At 42.8% G+C, this 24,761-nt stretch overlaps 1 protein-coding gene across 10 annotated transcripts in view; it reads right to left on the bottom strand.

Annotated features, from left to right (window-relative positions):
* The window catches only part of Nrg3 (neuregulin 3), a 1,113,809-nt gene extending 1,089,350 nt beyond the window's left edge, over positions 1 to 24,459 (bottom strand). For all 10 annotated transcript variants that reach the window (XM_045137824.1, XM_045137830.1, XM_045137828.1 and 7 more), the window contains exon 1: positions 23,583 to 24,459. In XM_045137824.1, coding sequence (XP_044993759.1) covers positions 23,583 to 24,459 — 877 coding nt within the window. The remainder of the gene's footprint in view (positions 1 to 23,582) is intronic.
* Between the last annotated feature and the right edge of the window lie 302 nt (positions 24,460 to 24,761).

Here is a 24,761-nt window from a genome sequence, read left to right as displayed (position 1 = left end):
ATATCACAACTACATTCACATAAGTCCATGTGGCTTTCCATTATGCCAAAGCTCATGTCCATGTTCACTGTGAGGCCTGCCTTGGTCTAGCCCCCGCACCCCCATTTCACTCTTTGTCCTGTTCACGTCACCTGGGCACACTGGCCACTATTGTCTTCTGAGGGCATCGGATTCTTTTGTTGCTGTCATGATACCTCTGAGTCTAAGGTGTTCCTCCTGGATCTGACTGCCCCTCATTGGTTAGGACTCAATTCCACTATCACAACCTCAGTGAGGGTTCCCAATCCTGTATAAATTTAAACTTTCCATCCTATTACCTGGGTTAGCATTTCTCAATGGTAAGAATAACTTTCTTCACTGGCATCTGACTTCTCCTCTAGAATGCCAGCTTGAGGAAGGCAAGGCTTAAACCAATCTTTTTTGTCACTGAAGCCCTTATGATAACTGACTGAAACCACCCCTGGCAAACAAGAGGTGCTGAATTGTTGAAAATGAAGGTCCTGGAGACAGGATAGGAAGAGGAAGGAGGCATGCTTGCTCCTATCACTAACTTATCCAAACAGACTACTGTGCCTTAAGCCATGATAAATATTTTTGATCCAATGCATTTCAACATAAACAGAAGAAAACAAAGCCCTGAATTTTCATCTTCAGCAGATGAAATCTACTATTACGTTTGATTTAAAACAAATTCTATGAAAAAGAAGACAATGAGGAAAAATGGGAAAAAGCCAGTGAGATGAATTTTAACTTTCTCCAGACGATAAATCGTCCTTTTCTGCCCAGCGCATGAAATCTCACTTAACAGTTTGCAAGATCTATCAAGGCACATGTTGGAAGAAGTACTTCAAAAAAAAAAAAAAAAGTGTTCTCTTCTCAACGCTGATAATCGCTTCTCAAGAACCATCATCCTGAAGAGAAATGGCATGAGATAGAGACGGGGCCTTGAGGCCTGGAGACGCCTTTCCTCTGGACTTGTGTTCCGTTGCATCAGAAAATGAGGTATCAGACACTGACACCAAGTTCAGTATCAAACTGCGTGTCCCACTCTTCAGGGGCCACTCACACAGAAAGGGCATACTGACTAAGTCTGCCTTTCTCAAACATTAAGAAATTCATGCCCACATGTCTAGAAATGGATTTTTTTTTTCTATTCAACACCATTGTGCGATTTACATTTTGGCAGAATCATCTGCTTTCTCTCTACAGTGCTTTCTCGCATGGATGTGTTTCAAATCTCAGTTCCCACATATAGTCTTTAACATTGAAGACTGCCTCAATCTCCCAAGTTTAAATGGTAGAAGGAGCCCATTACACAGTTACAATCAGCCTTTCATGGTAGGCACAACTGCCCCTAGTCCACACACAGACAAACCCCCTGTGGATTCCAGTGTGTGAGTTATTAATCTATACAATCTCTTGGCTTCTGAAATGCGTAAATGGCTACTGAATTTGTGGCAGTGAGATCTGAGTAGGTAGCCATTGATTTGGCTTCCACCATCAGGAAATTGAGCTTAATGGAGGCTATGACACCAAGCTCAGGTATTCAATAAAAGTAAAAACCTTCCAACCTTATCTTCCTGATGGCCACCCATCTTCTGTGGTGCTCACTTCACATGTACAAAAGGACTATACTCACTTCATTATGAGTGTAACTAACTATGATGAAAAAATAAATAAATAAGGGCTTTAACCTCCTCCCGCCATCTAGTGGGCAGGAGCTCTCTTGACTGTCGCCTCTTTCCTTCTCTTAATCTAATAAAGTCTCTCTAAACCTTACAAAGAAAGAAAAGGAAAAACTAACTACTCCATGCATTCTAATTTCACCTACTGATTTTCAACATAATCCCATGGCAATATAATCAGAGAGGAGAAAACAAAACCAAAAATGCACATTCCCATCGGGCATGGTGGCACACGTCTTTAATCCCAGCACTCGGGAGGCAGAGGTAGGAGGATCACTGTGAGTTTGAGGCCACCCTGAGACTATATAGTGAATCCCAGGTCAGCCTGAGCTAGAGTGAAAGCCTACCTCGAAAAACAAAACAAAACAAAAGCAACAACAACAAAACACGCACACTCCCGTTAAATGAAACTGTCCATTGGGCTAAATGAGCAGGGTTCCCAGGGAGCAGCCGTGTGTAAAAATGAACAGACATCTGGACCGAATCAGAATTTGTGACTCCAGAAATCTGGGCCTGTGATTAGAATTTATTTACCTGTAATAGAGCGTGCACGAACATGCCTGGCTATTTCTTTCTTTTAAGTTGTAAATAACTTTTATTTCAGCATGCAATTAACATTGTTGTATTACACTATCAGTTAGGATTAATCATTTTCTGTGCCTAGTTTAGATATTAGTATAGAGTTCAGCACTATGCCTAGATTCAGGTCTTGTGAAATACAGCCGAGATTTTAGAGGACCTGAGATTGTATGACAAAATAACCCATACTGGCTCATTGGAATTTGCCTTTTTATTTCTCTTATTTTGTCGCCCAGCGACAGTCTACCTTATTCCACTCTTTCCCTTATTTAAACATCTTTGTGTAAAGGTGTGGTGTGCAGGTGTGTAAGCATGTTGGTATGCATGTGGGGACACGTGTGTACAGGTGCATGTGCATGTATGTGTGTGGGGTTCAGAGGTCAACATTGGGGTTGGGTGTCTTCCTCTATTGCTTTCTATTCTGAACTTGAGACAGGATCTCTCACTGAACCTGAAGCTCACTGCTTCAGCTAGACAAGCAGCCATGAGCATCTGCTTGCCTTCACCACCCTTGACGGGGATTACAGGCCCAGGCCACCATGCCCAGCACTGGGAAGCTGAACTCAGGTCCTCAAGTAATTGTGGCGAGCCCTTTCCTCATGGAGCCAGCTCCCCAGACTCCCTCTCTCTTTAAGGACAAGTCAGGAAACATTCCTCAATCTTAAAATCACAACAATTACAGAGTAGACTTGCCAGAGATCACCAAAGCTACAATAGCTGGATTTTCAAGTCACAGTCATACTAATCGATGTCGAGATTGGGTGCACATGGAATATCACAGGACAAACATCTTAGCGTGACCAACCAGTGCGGATAACTGAAACGCTGACTCTCCCTGCTTGTCAGGGTGACAACTACAAGGAAAGGAGAGCAGATGTCAAATTCAGGGAGTTCCAGAAGGCTGGCATGTCCCTGGCTTCTCTCAAGCAGTTCTATTTTTATAATGTGACATTTGAAAATCCAGTGTCACTTGGTGAGTCGATGTTCACCCACCTTTCCACCACCCCTGGAGCGCACTGGGTTTCCATGGTACTTATTAGCGGGAACGGCAGTAGGCTTGTGGTAGCAGAGGCTGTGGCAAGGCGCGGGTACAATGCCACTCAGGCCGCACTTCCCTGAAAGCTGAGCCTCCACCCCAGTGCCAACCCCACACCACACTTAAGAGAACAGAAGCTTTGCACTGAGGAGCTCTGGAAAGCATAGGGACAGGTAGAGCCAAAGCCCAGGAATTGTCTGTGCTCAAAGCAAGCCATGGCTTAATGCCTCTAGACTGGCTGAAATTTGTACTTTTGATTAGTACATCTGTGTGTGTTGGAGCCCCTCCCTGTCAGGGGCTGATTTATGCTCCTCCACTGACATGCAGAAACCCTAATCCCCAATACTTCAAAGTGCAACTGCTATTTGGAGATAGGATTGGGCCTAACCCAGGAAAACTGTTATTTTGCAAGAAGGGAAACTTAATGATATCAGTGGTATACACAGAGGGGACCTGATTCAGGTATCTCAGATTTCCAACATTCGTAACAGTAAGAAAATGAAAGAACATTATCTTGGTCGTGTAGCCGTGGTATTTTGTATTGCCACCCTGAGCTGACCACTGCCAACATCACCTGCTTAAGAACAGAAGCCCTGTGAACGCCACCCTCTGTCCACAGCACTGATCCTGAGCTTAAGGTAAAACCCTTTGTTACTCAATTATATACGGCAGGTTTTTGCCGTGTCTGCTTGTTCATGTTAGTTAGCACCAGAGTTTCATTTTGGCATTTTCTTAAAGTTTTTTTTTGTTTAGTTTTATTTATTGGAGAGTGACAGACAGACACAGAGAGAAAAATGCACACAGCAAGAGAATGGGCCGCGCCAGGGCCTCCAGCCACTGCAAACAAACTCCAGACGCGTGAACCACCTTGTACATCTGGGTCCTGGGGAATTAAACCATCTCTCCAGCCCCTCATTTTGATGTGTTACAATACTCTCTGGAATCATCTTGGTCTGATGGAATGGCCTTCAGGCATCAAGAGGAGACAGGCATACGCCATCCCCTCCACATGCTGCTACCTAGGATTCCTCGTACTTGTTGAGAATTAGTGCAGAACAAAACACCAATGGGATACTATCTTACACTACCTGCTTGCCAAAGATTTTGTTTTGTTGCTAAAGATACATAACACCTAGAACACAGGATTGAAATACAATGGCCCTATGACACTGTGGCAAATTTCAACGGCTCAATTTTCCTGGATAACTATTTAGAAATTTAGCTTAGTGCGGTGGTGCACACCTTTAAACCCCACCACTCGGGAGGCAGAGGTAGGAGGATCACTGTGATTCTGAGGCCACCCTGAGACTACATGGTGAGTTCCATGTCAGCTTGGGCTAGAGCTATGCCCTACCTTGAAAACCTAGAAAAAAAAAAAAAAAATAGAAACTTCAGATTTTCTTTAAAGGGAATGTTCACATTTATTGGCTCCAAAATTTCCATTCCATACTGTGGTTGTTCTTGACAGAATATTAGGTAATTATGACCATACTGTAGCAAAGCAAATTTACAGAAGGAAATAAGTTCATTCTGTTTTAATATATCAATTCTTTTTTTGCCCAAAGCCACGGAGGACAGGGTGCTTTGAGATGGAAACGTTTTAATATAAATTGTAAAAAGCTAGTCAAAACGGTGGAGTATAATTTCATATATATATATATAACAAATTTATAAACCAAAGAATTGGGCTAATGTTCAACAAAAAGTTAAAAGTAATTATTTCTGAGTGGCAGAACCACAGTCGAGGTTTACATTTTTCTCAGACCTTTAATCTTCCAATTTTCTGGAAGTGAGCAGGCAACGTTTAATAAGAAGGCAAGTATAAATCAAATATTAACCAGCCACTTGGAGTCTGAATTAAATGTCCTTCCAACTACATCACAGCTCAGAACCTTACGTCGCCACAGTCAGGTGTGAGAAAGTGAAATAGGACTTTACATAAAGAAATAGTAGGGCTAGAGAAGAGGCACAGAGGATGAGGGGCTGCCTTCAAAGCCTAAGGACCTATATTCACACTCCAGATCCCACATGAGCCAGATGCACAAGACGGCACAAGTGTGCAAGGTTACAAGATGGCAAATGCATCTGGAGTTCGACTGCAGTGGCTGGAGTCCCTCTAGAGAGCCTCTCTCTCCCTCTCTCTCTCATAAAAAATTACCAAAAAAAAAAACGGCTTGCTAGGTATGATGGCACACATCAGTAGTCTCAGCACTTAGGGGAGGTGAGGCAGGAGATATGACTTAGAGGCTTGCCTAAGCTAATATCAAGAGCTTGTATCAAAAACAAAAGGGCACAGTCAATAATAATGCCCTAGATGTACTATTTTTTAGTCCTCTGTTCTTATAAAACTTTGAAATTTAGCAACCAAAAATTCTGCTTAATTAATGGGAAGAGATATGCCTGGAGCTAGATAAATTTACTTGTATTTCCAAATAAATTATCTTGTGTTTGGCAGTACTCCCTTTAGTTCTCCTCACACCCCTATTTTTTAATCAATTTATTTAGACACACACGCACACGTACACACACACACACACACACACACACACACACACACTTTGTATAGGTTAGTGTGTCAGGGGAATTTTTTTGTACGGTTATACATAAGCCAAATTCTGAACACCTTCCTACATGACACTCTGAAACAGGAGCATTACTAAATGATAAGCTGTCAAGTATTCCATCAACACTAGATTAGAAGCAAACAAAAACACATGCCGTGTGAAGGTGGGGGAGAAGAGAGGAAGGAGGAAAAGGAGGAGGGATATGAGAGAGAATCAGCGGAAACAGTAATTTTAAAAATCCAATGAAGGCTTTAATCTCAAACTGAATAGCTTGGCTTCTGCAATCTTTGCCACAAAGAGAGGCAAGGAATATGTTGTCCATTAATCTCATTTACAGAAGAGCCACAGAACCAAGACATCAATCGGTGTCCGCCGAAGTCTCAAACATCTCCAAGTAGCAGAACTGAAGTTACTGTCTCCAAAGCCAGGTCAGGCCTTCCCAATACACCTGAAGCACCCTTCTCTTTTTCAGGATCACTCTGCTAATTCTCTTCTCATCAGTGTTCCATGTAAGCAACAAAGAAGACAAACATGACAACAGCCAGAAAGACTGACAGACATCCCTAAGAGAAGATTCTCCATTGCCCCACCACCTGCCAGCCTCTGAGAATATCACCTCCTAGAAGGCTGGAGTTCACCACGATGTGTGGTTCATGGTTTCAAAGAGGAACAGTAGAAAAGGCAAATCATACCCCTGCATCATCTGTAAACTTCTAAGCCAATGGTCCACACCTAGAACACACTATTGCCCAACCCAAAACTGACAAAAGACGCACAGTCAAGAGGCCTGAGACACACAGTGTTTGGGAAGTCATTTTTTTGTTTTGTTTTGTTTTTTTCCTCTGAATCTCTCTCTCTTAACTTATGGCAGCAAAATCCTTCATGTAAAAACAAATATATATATATATATACTCAAACATTCCTACCACCCAATATTCCTGGTATGAACGCCTGTCTGCTGGGTGAAGGACGAGGGTTTCAGTTGACTGAGGCCTGAACCGATCTCGATACAGTAGATTCATTCAATTGCATGTAAAGAAATGGATGGGACAAGCTAGTGCCCCCTTCCAAAATTGTAGCACATGTCATCTATCCCAAGAGAATTCATTCCATACCTTGCAGCTTATATTTGGAGGACAAAAGCAGTTCTACGAAGTTGGGGAACAAAAGATTTTATTTGGTAAAGTAATAACTTGAGGGAAATGTAAGAAGATTCACTACTAAACTTCAGGAAAGTTCTGGAACTTAGAAGTAACACTGGCCAATCATCACCTTCTGAATGGTTGAAACACACAGAGGTTCTCCATACAGCATAAAGAGCTCACTGGCCAGCAACTTAACTCAGTGCAGTATATAAAGACATTCGGCAGCGAGCAATTCAAGTCTTCAAACCCTAGCAGATAGATATGCAGACATTGATGGCGACCTGTATAAAGAGCACACACCTTGACGGTGAACATTTCCCAATTTTACAGATGCACTGCAGAATACCATGGAGGTGAGGACTGCTAAAGTTTTCAACAATGAGGGTCAAAGTCAGCACACAAACATGTTAATGGTAAGTTCTGAGGGGAAAAAAAATCAGATATGTATAGAGTTCTGGTAACAAAAAAAAAAAAAAATACTGTTTGCTCTTTAAAATTCCAACGAAAATGTTTACATAGTGATACTGGCATTATGGTTTAACAAAGCTCAGTGGACATACATGAAAGTTATTCGTTGATAACATGATTTGATAATAATGATCTAAGAGTTCCAAATTATTTTTTTTTAAGATTTGTTTTTATTTATTACTAGAGACAAAGAGGGAGGAAGGGAGAGAGAGAGAGAATCTGCATGCCAGGGCCTCTACCCACTGCAAACAAACTCCAGATTCATGCGCCACCGTGTGCATCTGGCTTACATGGGACCTGGAAATGGGAACCTGAGTCCTTATCTTCACAGGCATGTGCCTTAACCACTAAGCCATCTCTCCAGCCCCAACTTTCAAATTTTAAACCAATATTTCAAGTTCCTCCTCTCTCTTCTTCTAAAGCACTTCTATCTCTCACCCATCCATGTAGCAGAAAGGCTCCAAGACTTCCTGGCCATTCCAGAAGGCGATCATGTCAGCCTAGTCCTTACCAAGTGCAGATGCAGGAAGCCCATGGATAGCGATGGGCAGGACAGTGCTTCAAAGCAATATGGTCTACTTGACCTCTGTTCTTTATGGTTAACATTCGTGTGTTATCTGGTCATTACAAGTAATAGTGCTCCTCCGGGTTTTACAGCACTCAGCCATTTGTAAAGCACTGAAGGAAACATTTCATTATTTATCATAAACTCTTCAGAGCTGCTCATGATGGAAAATGGCCATCAGTGTGAGGCCATAGATCATCACTAAAAAAAACTTAACAGAACCACGTGATGCAGGAGAAACACAAGACTTGAAACCTGGATCCACGCCGCTGACTTCCTTTCTGAAAGCAACTCTCTTCTGGCCAAATATCCATACCAAACATCCAAGAAATTTCCCCTTTATCTCAGTTGAATGAATTGAAAACATCCCAAGCAAATAACACTAGTATATGTCAGCTGGCAGATGATAAATGTTGACATCACTAAAAATCACCTGACCAAAGCCGGGCGTGGTGGCGCACGCCTTTAATCCCAGCACTCGGGAGGCAGAGGTAAGAGGATCACCGTGAGTTTGAGGCCACCCTGAGGCTACATAGTGAATTCCAGGTCAGCCTGAGCTAGAGTGTGTCCCTACCTCAATAAAAAAAAAAAGAAAGAAAGAAAGAAAGAAATGAAAAAAAAAAACCTAATCAGAGAAAAATATAGGAGACATGCTGTAGATGATTGTTGCTATTTTAGCATGTGCACGTTCACAAAGCGACAGCCCCTCTACCCGGTAACAACAAACCAAGAAATACAGTGAGGTTGACGAATCTGATTCTCACCTGAAGGTCCCTGATGGTGAAATTTAATTACATTTACTATTATAATGTACCGATAGAGATTTCCCTTCTGTGACATGAAGGGAAGATTGGGAAAGAAAGACATGTGGGAGCCTCATATTGTAAAGCGCCGCCCATCTCTCCACCCTTGGAACAAGGATAGCAGAATGGAAAACCAGCAACCCAGTAAAACAGGGCTCCTTCTGAATGCTGTGCAACATCAGCACCCAGTCCCAGAAGATGCTGAGCGGGCTCTGGGAAGAGGACCCCAGATGGAAACAGGCGGGTGAGGTGGTAATCAACCTACAGAAGAGACTTTGCCTCTGCAGCATCTGGAGGCAGACATGGGTTAATTTAGGTGACGTGGTACAATCAAAAGTCCCTTCTTGTTATTCTCCTGCTAACTCTAGTTGCAAATTTTTAGATATTCAAAAGCTGTTATTTTGGGTTAAATCTAGGCTGTGTTGATGTGGCTATGGATAAACTAAATATCCTTAAAACACAGCATTTCTACTGCTTCGTGCAGCACTTTGAAGAGGCAGTGGAATGAAGTCAATACTTAAATATATCCTGCACAAATCACAGAGCATGGCTGTGAGTAATTTGGAATGAGCTATCCTGAGGCAATCTTTGAAACGCTCTGCCCGTCTTCCCACCCGGTCATTTTGTGCCTGGTGAAAATACTGCAGGTCCGGTCACTTCCTGGCCCCACTGCTGACTGTGGACCCCCCTCATGCCCTCCCCTTAGCCATGACCCACCCCAGCGCAAAGGTGAGGCCCGCTTCCCCATTGCTTCAGAGGCTCCGGATGCCCGCCAGGACAGAGCGCTCACTGGTTCCCACAGGAGAGGGGCTGCAAGCTTCTGTCTTTATGGGTGACCTTGTCCTCTGCCCTTGCTTTTTCCTCTCTCTCTCTCTCTCTCTCTCTCATTCTGGAAACCCTCCTTTGAAACTACCTCTGTTACTGCTCTGTGAAACAGCCCACTATATGCCATGTTGGAATCCTACATTTCGGCACCTAATTGTTCTCTCACACATATAAACTGATCTCAACAAAGTCTTGATGCAGATGATGAGTTATTGTGTGCATCATGCCCTTTGCCACTTGCAGAGCCGTAATAAAAGCCATTAGCATGTGAGCATGGTTTCACATGTATATGTGAAAACCGTACAAACTTGCACAGGATTAGAAGTACTCCCAATATAACTGAATGAAGGTTTTCATTTGAACACAATATACCCCCTCAAAAAAGCTTATATCAAAAGGGTATCTAGGGATGGAGAGATGGTTTAGTGGTTAAGGCTCATGCCTGCGAAGCCTAGGAGCCAGGTTCAATTCCCCAGGTTCCATGCAAGCCAGATGCACATGGTGGCTCATGCATCTGGAGTTTGTTTGCAGTGGCTGGAGGCTCTGGCATGCCCATTCTCTCTCTCCCTCCCTCCCTCTCTCTCTCTCTCTAATAAAATAAATAAATAAATCTTTTTCTTTTTTTTTTTTAAGGTATCTTGTGGTCTACATGGAGTCATCTCAGCTCAGATTCTGAAAATAAAGGCAGCTTAAGAAATGAGGAAAACCCTGTCTGTATCTGATGGACTATGAGGTAAATGCTCAGATGCAAGACCTGAGCTCTATAAATTGAAAAAAAAAAAATTCATAAGCCCAGTCCACCACCCTGGCAGTGTGAAGTAACGGCCACAGGAATGGTTCAAAATGATGTTTTTTATGTTTCTTTGGTTTTTGGGTTTTTTGTTTTTTTTTTTTTGAAATTTGTATTCACTTAAACAAAAAGCACACAGGTCATAAGACTGCAGGTATATAAATTTTGCCAAATTGAACTCTCTCTTTTAACCAGCTCCCAGAATAATAAGCATAATATTAGAGATTCAGCAAAACTCTACACTCCCAGAAGTAATTACTGTCTCGGCCTCTCACAGTTAAACATCATCTAAATAGAACCATTGCTCCTGCTCTGATTCTCTTTGCTCACCACTGTGGACTTTCTGAGAGACGTGGAGCACCCTCATCTTGTGTGTTCTACAAATTATCACTTGGCCCTCGTCCACGTAGTAGGTCTATCTTTACTGCAATCATCTCACCTGAGGGTCCTGGGTGAGAGTTACAACATCTGGTAAATCTTAGACTTACTGCTCCCACAAGTTTAGTCACATTTTGACTTGATCTCTCCTCAAAGAAACCCAACACTCCCATCAATTCTCCTTCCATTGCATCCTTAACAAAAGACCAGGTAACCAGTGACAAACTGATTTCGGTTCACTACATCTCTCCTTATCCATGATACAAAGGGGTATCCAAAAGTCTGTACACTGAAAGTGCCATGTAGTATTTCACTAGGTGTTCATGATCAATGATGCCCCTAAAAGATCAAGGCTAATAACCAAAGACCCAGGTTAACCCACTCCACTTTCAATAAGGCATGATCTCCCAGGAGAAAATGACAGAGCTGTTTGTTTGTTACACATCTGCCTCTCACAGCAGAAGCCCAACTCAATCGGCACTTCAATGCTGACATCACCAAGGAAAGCACAAACTCAAGAATTAAAGAAAAAAAAACATATTTTAACAAGCTGCACCTATAATTGAACTGATTCATAGGAAGTCTTCTTGGCTTATTTCAATAGCTAGCAATTTTTAATTACCAAGGTAATTCAGGCTGATTAGCTAAACCTTAGAAAGTATAGAAAAGTACAATAAAGTTAAATAGCATTTCCTTTTACAAAATCTACAAGAAACAAGCAAAAATTTTATGTTCACTTGGAAATTAATTACTAAATATTAAATATATCTAAGAATCTACAAAGCTTAATAGAGTTGGCATCTTAATTTCCTACCAAAACCTGGACATAAATATCAGACATAAACATTTTCAATATTCTTAAAATTATTGAAAGCCAAATTTAATAGTTTCATGTCATGTAAGTAAACAAAAATTTATTTTAGTTAACCTAAAAGCAATATATAGGGCTGGAGAGATGGCTTAGCTGTTAAGGCACTTGCCTGCAAAGCCAAAGGACTTCGGTTCAATTCCCCTGGACCCATGAAAGCTAGATGCACAAGGTGGCACATGCAGCTGGAGTTTGTTTGCAATGGCTGGAGCCCCCTCTCTCTCTCTCTCTCTCTCTCTTTCTCTCTCTTCTCTTTCTCTCAAATAAATAAATAGACAAAATAAACTATATATAACCACCATATAAATAAAAAATTAAGTAAGTACTGTCTTTCCAATGAAAAACTATACCCACAATACATATTGTAATTTTTCAGGCTCAGTTTATTTATTGTGATATAAGAATCAAAGCTATATGTAAAATAAACCAAACACAGATTTCTTATGAATATATAAATATATTCTCCCTTAAACTGGCTCACAACTTCTTCCACAAGTAGGTATTTTTTTGAATTATCTTTATGGAACAGTTCCAATGTAATATACTTAGTTTTAATAAAAACCACAATTAAATCATTAGTTTGAAAAATATTTACATACACTACCTATTAATAGTTACAAGGACAACACAATATAAAGAGGTTTGGGAACAAATAAAATTAATATTACAAAGCATGGTTCTCCTTCAGTAAAAGGAAACTTCTCTTACCCACTATTATGCATCATTCGTCAGTAATTAAATATAAAACTGGAGAATATCATACAGAAAATCATCAAAAATGAAATTCAATAGAAATAGTATTTAATATAAACACATCTTCACCCGTTTTTTCTTGTTATTAAGGACTAGAATTTCTAGATTTTCCAGCATTCCAACAAAACCTTTTCTCAACAATCACTCTGGTTATGCAATTCCAGTGTGCCTTTTTTATCTTTTTTTGAGGCAAGCCCAACAGCAGACTGGCCTTTTCTCTTTAATGCAAGAGAGAGAGTGTGTGAGAGGGATTTGGCACACCAGGGCCTCGGCCACTGCAATGGAACTCCAGCCGCGTGTGCTCCTTTTGTGCACGTGCAACCTGGAGTGCCGCAGGCTACGTGGGACCCAGAGAGCCGAACGTAAGTCGTCAGGCTTCACAGGCAAGTGCCTTCACCACTAAGCCATCTCTCCAGCCCCAGTGTCCCTCATCATTATGAGGAGCTCTCACTCCTAGTCTATGAGATTGAATCAGAGCCACAGTAGATTTTGACAGAGCAGTTAGCGAGACGTTACCGTCTTCCTGATTTTCAGTATGGATTTTCAGTTCTGAGGATTGAACCCAGCCTAGGGACTGCATACACACTAGGCAAGAGTTCCACTACCGAGATGTCTAAGCGATGTCTCCAGTCCTCCAGTCTCCCATTCCTCGCTTCCTTTTTGTAAGTTTTCAAAAATAGTAAGTCCAGCTGTATTTTTGTTTTATCAACAGAATATTGTTTTTCTTTTAACTAAAATGACCAGATACATCAATGCCAAATAAGTAAGCAATGGCTGGATCTACTTTGGGGTTCCCTTTGCAGAACAACAGGGGTGCATCAATATTCTTTGTAAAATTGTTGGATGGTCAGTGATGGGCACCTAGCATGGATGCAGAGTTTACCTGGCGCCACCTTCATTGTTTGTTTGGTAAAGTTTGTAAAAGTGAATGTCATTCAACTTACAAGTAGTAACATATTATTGCACATTTTCAAATGTTAAGAAAATAAATTTCATAACTGTTCTTACATAAAATTACAAAGAAATTACTGGAGGTCAAAGATATGTTCACTCTACATTTCTCTGATACTGGTAATATGGATTCATGCACATACTCAGCTCATCAAAGTAACAAGTGCAACATTAAGATAGCAGACCTAAACTGAACCCAACATGGCTCAGGGAAATTTGTGGAAGAGGGGGAGGAAAGAATGCCAGAGCTATACGTTGGGTCATGATACACAGAGACATTGCCTCCTACCCATAACTGATGGCTAACCCCACAATGCATGACACACATTCCCCAACAAGGAGGGTCCCTGAGGAAGGGGGAGGACAGGGAGGAGGCTAACAATGGTACCAACTTGACACTATACGCTGAGTACAAAGCAAATTAAGAAAAAGATAGCAATTATATTTCAACAATGCTAAAAAATTAAAGAATAGATTTCCTTACAAAATATTTTTATTGATTTGCAGGGAAGGCTTAGCAGTTAAGGCATTTCCCTATGAAGCCTAAGGACCCAGGCTTGATTCCCCAGAAGCCCCATAAGCCAGATGCACATGGCAGCAAATGCATCTGGAGTTCATCTGTACTTGACTAGAGTCAAGCACCCATTCTCTCCCTCTTAACCCTCTCTTTCCCTCCCCCTCTCATAAATGAATAAATAAGTGAAAAAACTAATATTTTTATGTATTTGCATGTAGAGAGATAGAAGAGAGACAGAGAGAATGAGCATGCCAGGGCCTTCAGCTGCTGTAAATGGACTCTAGATGCATGGGCCACTTTGCACATCTGGCTTTATGTTGCTACTAGAGAAACGAACTCCAGTCCTCAGGACTTGCAGACAAGTGCCTTAACTGCTGAGCTATCTCTCCAGCAAAAAGAACACATTTGTTTTTAAAACTTTCACTAAAATATCTCCTTATATTGAAAATCAGAGCAATGTCTCTGGTTAGGATGAGGACAGAGAACAGTTACGCAGCAGATGGGCTGCTGGGGAAATGTGTAATATTGAGTGTTACTACAGACATGTTAAGTGCCTTAAAGAGACCGTAGATGCAGATGCTGCAACATGGTGACAAAGGGTTAAGAGCCAAGGTTGGGGTGGGAAATGCCTCTGCAACACTCTCCCTGTGTTCCTGAACCCCAACTATGGGACTTAAGCACCTTCCTGGCAAGTGATCTAACCACTCTGTGGCCAGGTTCATTACCCACAGGACTGAAATGATGGCTGCAGGGCAGTCCTGAGTCAGCATTTGCACAAGAAATCACAAAAGAATGCAGAGGAACCACAAACTCTCTTGGCACACTAGCAAGACTCTGCATGGCTGCTCACAGTTTTATTATTACCTATTTTTTTTTTTTCTTTTTGGTTTTTTTTGAGATAGGGTCTCATTCTGGCCCAGGCTGACCTGGAATTCACTATGTAGTCTCAGGATGGCCTCAAGCTCACGCTAATCCTACTACCTCTGCCTCCCGAGTGCTGGGAGTAAAAGCGTGCAACACCACTCCCGGCTAACATTTTATTATTACCTAAAATTCTAAAGCTCATGCCAGGACTGGGACACTGTACTAAAAGTTAAAAACACTGGGCACAAGAATCAGAAAAATCTGACCCATGTGTCCTGGAGAGTGAGGACCCTTCTCTTTTTCTCTTCAGATGGTGAAGCCTTTGGGAGGATGAGTTTTTTTGTTTTGTTTTGTTTTGTTTTGTTTTGTTTTTGTCATTAGAGACAAACCTCTAGGTTTATTAGCCCAGCTCTACTGGGTGTTAACTAGCTAGCTGTCTTCCTACTGGGATGCAAAGTCCCCTTGAAACTGTAAGCCAGAAACAAGCCCTTCCCTTCCATGAATTACTTCTGGTCAGAAGTTAACTGTAACTGAAGGAAGACGAGCATGTTCAAAACTTCTTCTCAAAGGGCTATAATAATAAGATAAATGATCCTCATGACCTTAGCCATGTCAGACCATGCTAAAGTACCTCTAAAAGTTTGTACTGAATTCAACATGTATGCCTGCCTTGTATATGTCACTACTAAGGCCGGGGGAAGCTTCAAATAAATAATTCTCAACACTGGAAGCTGCTAAACTTCAGTTACCAAACTTAACTCACAACACAGTTCTGACAATTGTTTCTGATTGCCCTTTTTGTTAGGCCCATGGGCTTCCACGCTATCAATCATGAGCAATAAGTAGCCTTACTTATGATATTAAAACTCATAACAAAAGAGGCACAGTGAGATAACAGTCAAAATGGAGTTTCCAAAGCACAGATTTGAAGCTAGAAGTGTTAACATTAACAGCAAACTGTTAGCAGTAAGTCTCCCAAAAGAGTAACACATGCATCTGAAAGAACTTTCCTGACCGAAATGAACCTTTTAGTCCTAGAAAGCCTAATACTCTGGACCTGCTAGGATAGGAACAGAATGTGATATAGTCACTGCCTTTTTTTTTTTTTCTTGAATTTTCTGTGAACTTTAAAGGCCCAGAGAAAGAGTCATTAAGTGTCACAACAATGGGAAGAACATCCTGTCTTTTATCAAGAACCTACAGATTGTAAAATCCAGATTTCCAGATGATTCTAAAATCTCCCTCACTTTCTCCCAAGCAATTCTCTGTGTCAAACCTATGTCTAATTTCATCAGCATCTGAAAAAGCAAAAGATAAGAAATGGTGGGTTGCATGTTGTGAATAAAGTCCCCAGCTGAAGTGAGGCAGATTTCCACACCACATTGACTGTGCCTGCTGGGGGAAAAGAGGGAAGACTAGAGAGATTCAGGGCATGTAACAAGAAGTCTCTTTTACTGATGAAAGATTCTACAAGCTGAGGAGCAAATTAGTCGCAATGAATACTTCTTTCACTCTTGTACCAAGGTTCCTAACAAATACAGCAGTGACTAGCATCTATTTTCAATAATGTCACCTAGGAAAGGAGTCCTCTGGGCCATCTGGCTGTCACCATCTTCCTTTGCTGACACCTGGGAGATGGATACCCGAGAAGGAGACCCAAGCACAGTCCGTGGAAACCTGCATGCCTCTGCCCCGCCAGATGCGATTCTCCCTCACCAACATGGTAAGGGTTACACACGTCTTTACACCAGGTGTTAAGATCATTCTGAGGTTTAGTTAAATATTATGTAAGCCAATGATACATGATTGTGGAAATGGAAGATAATTGCAGTTTCTATTAAAAAAAAAAAAAAACAGTTGAATGTTTTGAACGAACTCCAAAGGTGAACTGCTTTTCAAAGAAAGGAAGAAATTACTTAAAATTATATGGGCCAGATATCTACAAAAGATCCCCTAGAAAACAGACATAGTGTCCAAGAGGAATCATTGGTATGCAACTTCCTTCACAAATGTCATTTTGAGGCAGTGTTTTGCTTTATATTCACGGTTTTGAGACTGGGTTTTGATATGTAGCTCAGGCTAGCCCTGAACTCACAATTCTCCTGCCTCAGCCTCAAGAGGCTAGAATTATAGGCACGTCTCACTTCACCCAGCTTCTTCAATAATACCTTTAAAGAAGAAATAGTAATTAGAGGTGGATCTTATGGGGAAAATACTAAGCTTTTAAATCAGTAGTCATATATTCAGAAAAACCATATTGCTACATCGAGATATTTGGGAGAATTCACACTGTTTTAACTTAAGCTATATTTTAATGGTCTCTTCTTAAAAGTAATGATGTTTATAAACTTATAAAAATGAGCCAATTAACTAGCAGCACATCAAGGCCCTCAAACAGATGTTTAGCAAAAGAATCTAAAGGCCGAAATGCATCACATTGTAGTAGACAGTGACAGGTCACTAAGATGAACCTCCAGACCAGACACAGTTACGGAGGAAATGATGTTTATTAGAAGCTGACAGATACAGGAGAAGTTCCATAATGGCAGAAGAAGCTGGCCTGCTTTTACAGGTCCAAGCAGAGAGAGAAAAAGCCATAAGCCAAAAGCCATACAACACAGCACACTTCAGGAACTCCAGAAAGAGCTCAGACACTTTGCATATCTTTAGATTGGAATTGCAAATCCACCACCACACCCTAGGGCTGGACCCTAAGATCCACCTAGTGATACCTCCTCCAGCCAGGTGGCTGGAAATCCAAGAAGTTTTAATAAATTCATGAATCACTTTGGGGGGGGGGAGCATGTATTCAAACTATCACACACATACATTATTAAAACATAATATGAGCTAGGTGTGGTGGCGCACACCTTTAATCCCAGCACTAGGGAGTCAGAGGTAGGAGAATCGCTCTGAGTTCGAGGCCACCCTGAGACTACATAGTGAATTCCAGGTCAGCCAGAGCTAGAGACACCCTACCTCAATAAATAAATAAATAAACATAATATGACTGTATTTAATAAATTATATTCAAGCATAAAACCATTTTTGTACAATCAGATAAAATGCTTTCAAAATTAATGTAATATATAAACCAAAAAAATATAAAACTAGATGGTCAATAGTATTCTACCACATTTTAGATAAAATGCTAAAGCACTAAACTTAATAATTTAATTTAGATGTTATCTCAACGTTTCATGTTAATGTAGGAAGTCCAGTATGACTTCCAAAAGGGCCATTTATCTAAAACAACTTAAAGTGACATGGACTTCTTAAGAATATCTGCTCTTGGGGTGGAGCTAAGTGGGAAAATGTTTGCCTAGCGTGTGTGAAGTCCTCGGGTTCCATCACGGTACCATGTGGCCACACAAAGTTAGAACAGTTACAAAAATTCGCTTCAGTAAGTAGTGTTTTTATTATATAACCTATGAAAGGTCTAAGTATCAAAATAAAGTCAAGAGCCTATAACATTTTTTCAGTAGGAGCCATGATGATTCAATATAAAAGGAGGGCAGGGGAGTTTGCTCAATGGTTAAAGGCAATTTCCCAGCTTCAATGCAAAGCTGCTCACATGCCATACGCACTGGCAGCAGCAAGAGACTCTCTCTCAAAGAGAGTAAATTAGGGCACACACCCCTCTGCCCTACACACACACACTCCAATATACACAAATATATTAATAAGTAAAACAACATAATAGAAGATTGAGAAATACAGAATTGTGTAAAATCAATGGAAGAGTAGTGAATGGAAAACTAAACGCGTGTGTTTCCGTTGTCAGAGGCAGCTTCGGGAGTAAGAAATGCCTATTCACATAGGCTTTCACCCCAGCATTAGAAATATGAGTCCATTGTAAATTGAGTCCTTTCCCCCTCACCTCTGGCACTGGGCACATGGGTCATCAGGAGACTTTGCCACACACAATTATAAAGATAAAAATAGATGCAAAAACAAAAAATACATATATATTTCCCTTCTATTCAGAAGAAACTGAAATGCATTTTAAAGACTTAGATGTATGGCTCAACCTTCTTTTTATACATTTCAGGGCCAACTTTCATGTTCCATTTTTGACATCCCAGATAGAATATCATGATAGGCTTGGCTCTGGATATGAGAAAAGAATTTCTGCAAGAGAAGTAAGTTGGAAGCTATTCTTCTCATTGTGGTGTGACGAGGTGTGAAGGGCTCAAAGATCCTCACGGGGACCATCCTCTGTTTGCACACCCTGTTCCCAGAGCAATGCTGGTTTCAAATCCGAACCAAGACGTCTGCTTATCGCCTGACAAAAGCTTAGAAAAGCTGATCTCCTTAAGAGCAGAAAAAAACTGCCACCAGCCAGCATTGTTTATGCTGATGCCCTCTCGTTTTCCCTTCTCACAAGCTTGGGGATGAACAGGATGCTTTTTGCAGAGTTTAGCTGGGAGGTGTTATGAACACAAGGGTGGCTAAAGTCACAATTCAAGACTGCAAGAGATGGCCCACGAGGGGACACCTACAAATGCCTCACTTCACTCCTGAAGGCTTGAGGAGGGTATTTCAACCACCTTCTCTTACTAAAAGAAGATCAAACTCAAACACAGCCTTGCCAATCTAGGCCCATCCCTGCCCTACTTTTTTTTTTTTTTTTTTGTCATTAAGACCATAAGGTGTAACGAAAGTGTCAAAATATCCTAAGTGTATAGTGTCATTGGCTAAAGCAGAAATGTCTCAAAATCCTGTAGTAAGGCCAAAGGAAATGAAAATATACTCAGGTTACAGCCTGTGCTCATATATTTTTAAATTTTCCTCTCAATTGGATTTCATAAGAAATATTGATCTTGAGCTCTGAATCCTCTCATTTTTGGCCACCATGCATCACTGGAGGCAAAGCCTTCTATGGTGAGATGCCTTTGAAGGTCTTGACTCACGTAGAAAGACATACAGCGGAGGCCTAACTTTATTTAAATAAATTATAAACATCCAGGCTGCTTACAAAACAACCAAGAACATACTCTTATTGGAGGACTGAAAATGTTGAAAAATAGGGGAAAAAGTTGACTTCACTGGCTTTCTTGAACATCACAATGGGTATGATTAGGTAAAATGTATTTAAATAGATGGGTAAATGAAAGCAACCACCATTCCATGTTTAAATATGAGCGATACACTGATCCATTCATTTCTTCTCTAAATATACTATTCAATATTTGTGACCTTATTCATAGGAGCTAACTACAGGACCTTCCAAATGAAATCAAGAATAGCCCATTAACAGGTGCTCTTTACTTTGAATTCTAACTGAGCCAATGCCTCAGGCTTTTCACATGCTAAACAGAGACTTCAGCTGATTAAATGAATTCCTGGACTAGGACAACCCATGTTTGCATTGGCCATCCTGTGTAAGTACCCTTGAAATCTGAAAATACAATGGAAATTGCTTTCAAAGAGAACGGGCTCACAACCTGGACACAACCACTGTTCTACCAAGTCTACAGTGACCACTCCCCTTCCCTTTTATCATGGCAAATTTGTAAATTAACCTTAACTTTTGGTTAAAAAAAAACATGCTTCCAGGAGAATTTTACTGAATTAATCCTAGAGCAGCAATACATTTCAAATATCATTTAAAAAAAAAAATTGTTTGCAAGACTCCAAAGTAAAGGGCAAGTGGAAAGCTGAGAAATTCCAGTAACACAAGAAACTTTTGATCCAGCCCATGACTTAAGGGATGAAGGATCAGAGACCAAGAATCAAATGCCAAATTCTCCTTGTCCTCCTGCTTTAAAGTTCAATCTTAATTTTTATTTTCTTCTAAAATTGATTGTAATCTGCTAAACGTGGCCTTTCCCGTAGTAAAAAATTCTTTTGGCTTGCCCCCCCCCCAAAAAAAAATCCTGTCATCCATTAGCAACCATGTTCATTCTCAGTGAGCAAGATTCCACCCCTCAAAGCAAGGCAATGCCTTTGCAGGCGAGCTTCTTCACTTTGCTCTCAGAAGAACACAAAGGCATTCATTCTCTAGCCTTGAGATGTTCCATTCAAGAGACAAGATCCTGGCTATTAGAGAATCTGTAGGTAAGTCTCACAAAAAATTAATTAATTAATTAATTAATTAAAAAACCCTCCTGAGTTGCCCTTGGGTGCTAGGAAAGCAGTCAGGATGCTCCTTCTCCTTTTAAGATGGGATGGGGGAGGGGGTTGATGCAAAGGAAAAGAAACCTATTGAAGTATGGAGGTAGAGGCTGTGAAAAATAAAATCTCTCTCCTGGGAACTTCAGGGACCTAATCCAAACAAGTGAAAATTAAGAATGACAGCAAATTAGGCCGTAAAGCAGCCCCTCTGCGGAAGGCAAAGCTGATTCCTCCACCACCACTACCACAAAACACACACACACACACACACACACCCCAAATGAAATCTTCACTTCATTTTGTAAATCAGCCTGCAATCTTAAAGGAGGAAAAAAAAAAGAAAAAAAAAAAAAACCTCTTTTTTCCATCACCATACAACCTAGCTATTTAAATTCACCTTTTACGGAAACCATATATTCCCTCTTTCATTAAAATTTCTCTTGTTGGTGTATACAAACCAGGTCAATTTCTGCTGGTTTTGCATACTCGAGCTTTTTTTATAATAACTCCCTGATAAAGGTTTGAAATAGAGAAAGCCCTGGATCGCAGCTACAAATAAAACAGTGCATATATGTATATGTGAATACTGATCCCCCCCACCACCCCTTGGCAGATTCTTCACCTCTTTTCTGTGGGGCTGAGAGCCCTTGTCAATAATCATTACTTATTAAACAGGCTGCCATTCCCTTCTACGGAATGTAAAAAAGAGAGCATGGAAGGGCCAGAAATGATTATCTTGGGCTTTTCTTTAAAGATCTCCCCAGAACAGAAAGTAAGACATGATGGGTATGCCCCCTCCAATGTTGGGAAATACACCCACACTCCATTATTCATAACAACTGCTATAGAGGAGATCAAACATCTAGGGTGCTCCACATAGACCAGGCACTTATTTTCAATCCATGGAATGTATATACACACACGCACTCCCAAAAATCCTTTATTCATCCACAAAACTCAAGTTAGATTTGTTGAGAGGAGCCTCTAAAACATCCTTTTTAGAAAATTTCCTTTAAAAAAAAAAATCACTGCTTCAACTGACGCAGAGAGAGGATGCAAGTTACTGACTGTACTGCTGGTCTCATAGGTGGCAGAAACCTTCCTTCTCTTTCTTGTCTCCTGAAATATTGTCTAAAGAGCACCGCATTTTTCTAAAGCAGAGTTTAAACAAACAACAAAAAAGCTTTCTCTCCAGGTCCTTACTTACAAATATACTCAATCCAAAATAAAAAGTCACAAGGATTCAAGCACATCCATAGTTTAGAAAAAAAAAAAAATGCCAATGAAACAAATCCAGAAATTCCTACCAGCACTGAGGAGTTAATAAGGGACACTCTTTTGCCCAGATGTTACCGCTCAAAACAGAAATACAGTATGACGGCAGCATAACCACAGCGTTTTCTTGCAAAACAGCCTTGCACAGAACTTGAATTGGCATGCTATGGAGTGTGTGTGTGTGGGGGGGGTTGTCCTAAATAACCTTCACAGGTTGCAAAAACTGTTCCCATATCCTGATAGATGGTGCCCGAGGTTTCTATAGAATAAGGTGAGGTGCTGAGGTAGAGAGCAAATGAGTTACCCAGGACAGTTATAAAAATAGAAATATGCAGCTCGCATAGAGAAAGCTATCATGCCAGAGGTAAACTGGACGCCGCGGGCACTGACGGTGTCAGATGGAAATGCTATGTTCAAAGGGTGACATGTTACAAAGGGCTTGGAGCCTTCTCACCCTCCATGCAGAGAGCTGGGTCCCAAGCCTCCTGCATGTTTCAGGCTTGGAGGGTGGGAGGAAAGATGAGGTACACACACACACACACACACACCCCACTTTGGGAAAGCAAACACTTGGCAAAGCTGGAGGGGGGCGAGTCCTTCAGGACCCTGGGGACAGCAGCTCCGCAGGGTCTGCATCTCGCTCTCTCACAGTTAACTCACTCTGGTGGCCACAGACAGTAATTTCTACACCTTGCAAGGGCCACAGACCAGCTGGAGGATAGTGCAGGGAGATCGCCTGGGATGCCGCCTTACCCTACCTCTCCCAATAGCTTCTAATTAACCCTTGCTGTGCCTCGCCCTGGTCCAGTCTCTACAAGCATCTCCAGTAACATCCTGCCAATATCTCCATCCAATCTTCGTTACCCCTCCATCCCCCAGCACATGGACATAACTTCCCTTTGTGGTTTATCCTCAGCGCTGATTTGCATGGTGGTACCCCCCCCCCCCCGGTTTCCAACTGGCTTGAGGGAGGGGAAAGGTTGGGGTACTAGGGCCCTCCCTCAATGCCTCCCCAGCACCCGCCCCCCCCCACAGGGAATGGATCCCCGAGAGACCCACAGCGTGTCTGCAGTGTGGAGGGATTGCACTCCTCTTAACCCTTAGAAGAGAATCAAAAGGCTGGTCGTCATTTGGGACCGGCTGAAGTTGGAACCTGATGCCCTGAGATCTCCCCCACTTCACACAGGCCCACACCTTTGGCCCCCCTTGTGGCCAGTTTTTTTTTTTTTTTTTAAACAATCTCTCCATACTCTTGTGCCCCAAAAACCCAGAGCGGCTCACCAGAACCCAGGTGGTTTAGGTGGGAAAGACAACCAGAGGGCAAAAAAAAAAAAAAAAAAAAAGAAGAAGAAGAAGAAGCTCAGCAGTAAATTTAAATCGAGATGCCTCGTTTACTTACGAAATTTGGGGCTGGTGATAGGTTCTGGGGTGGTGGTGGTGGAGGAGGAGGAGGAGGAAGATGAGGTGGAGGAGGCGGCGGCAGCATCCTGAAAGGGTGACAGGGTCCAAGAGGGAGTGGAGTCGTGGAGGTACGAGGAGGTAGCATACGCCGCAGTGGGCCAGGAGGGCATCGCCTGGGTACTAGGGACTCCTGGCACCGGGGGTCTGGAGCCCGGCGTGCTGCTTGTGAAGAACAGGGCTGTGGTGGACAGGGCCGTCGGGGGGGCCGCGGTGTTCCGCGCCGTGGTGGAACGCGGGCTGGCTCGGATGGGTACCCGGTGCCCGGGAAAGCGAGTAGGCGCCCTGGTGATGGTCGTCAGGCGGGTGCTCATCCTGTTGGGCGTCCTGGAGGAAGCGGCGCCGCTGGCGGAAGGGCTGTCTGGGGAGGCGGTGGAAGAGGTGGTGATGGTGGTGGTGGTAGTGGTGGTGGTCGTGGTCTCCATGGCCTTTGGGAAGGAGCTGGGCTTGGAGAGGAAGAAAGGGTCCTGGCCCATCCCCTTGGAGTCCACCAGGTCTGTGGGCACGTACTCCTTGACGGAGCCCACCACGATCCATTTGAGGAGCATGAGGCTGAGCCCCAGGCCGATGAACCCGATGAACAGAGGTACCACGCACAGCCACGTCTGCTGCCGGTTCCACACGATGCAGTCGCTACAGCGTAACTCCCGGGGGGGCTCGGCCGCCCCTTCCCCGCCGCCGCCGCCGCCGCCGCCGTCCGGGCCCCCGCCCGCCGCCGCCGCCGCCGCCGCTGCAGCCGCCGCGGTGCCCTCCTCGGCCGAGGCGGCGGCTGCCGAAGCGGCACCAGGTGGCGAGGCAGCGGCCGCCCCTTCACTCATCCTAGGAGCCGGTCTTCTTCACCTTCGCCCCCCCGAGGGCCGTGCCAGAGGCATGGGGGGCCGCGCCGGCCGGGCGCGGGCACGGGCGCGGGCTCCGGAGGCGGCGGCGGCGGCGGCGGCGGGGACGGCGGGGCTCGGGCGCAGGCAGCGGCCGCGGCGGCCGCATGCAAATCGGCTCCCTGCCCCCCACGCCCCTCCCCCCGAGAGGCGGGCGGGGAGGAGGGGACGGGGGAGGGGGCGGCGAGGAGCTCGGAAGAAGGGCGAGACTGGGGTGGGGTGTCGGGGGTGATGGTGATGGAGAT

The sequence above is a fragment of the Jaculus jaculus genome, chromosome 18 (genome assembly GCF_020740685.1).
Source record: "Jaculus jaculus isolate mJacJac1 chromosome 18, mJacJac1.mat.Y.cur, whole genome shotgun sequence".
Classification (NCBI taxonomy): Eukaryota; Metazoa; Chordata; class Mammalia; order Rodentia; family Dipodidae; genus Jaculus; species Jaculus jaculus.
The sequence above is the reverse complement of the archived record's forward strand: the minus strand, read 5'-3'. Positions and strand labels throughout refer to the sequence as shown.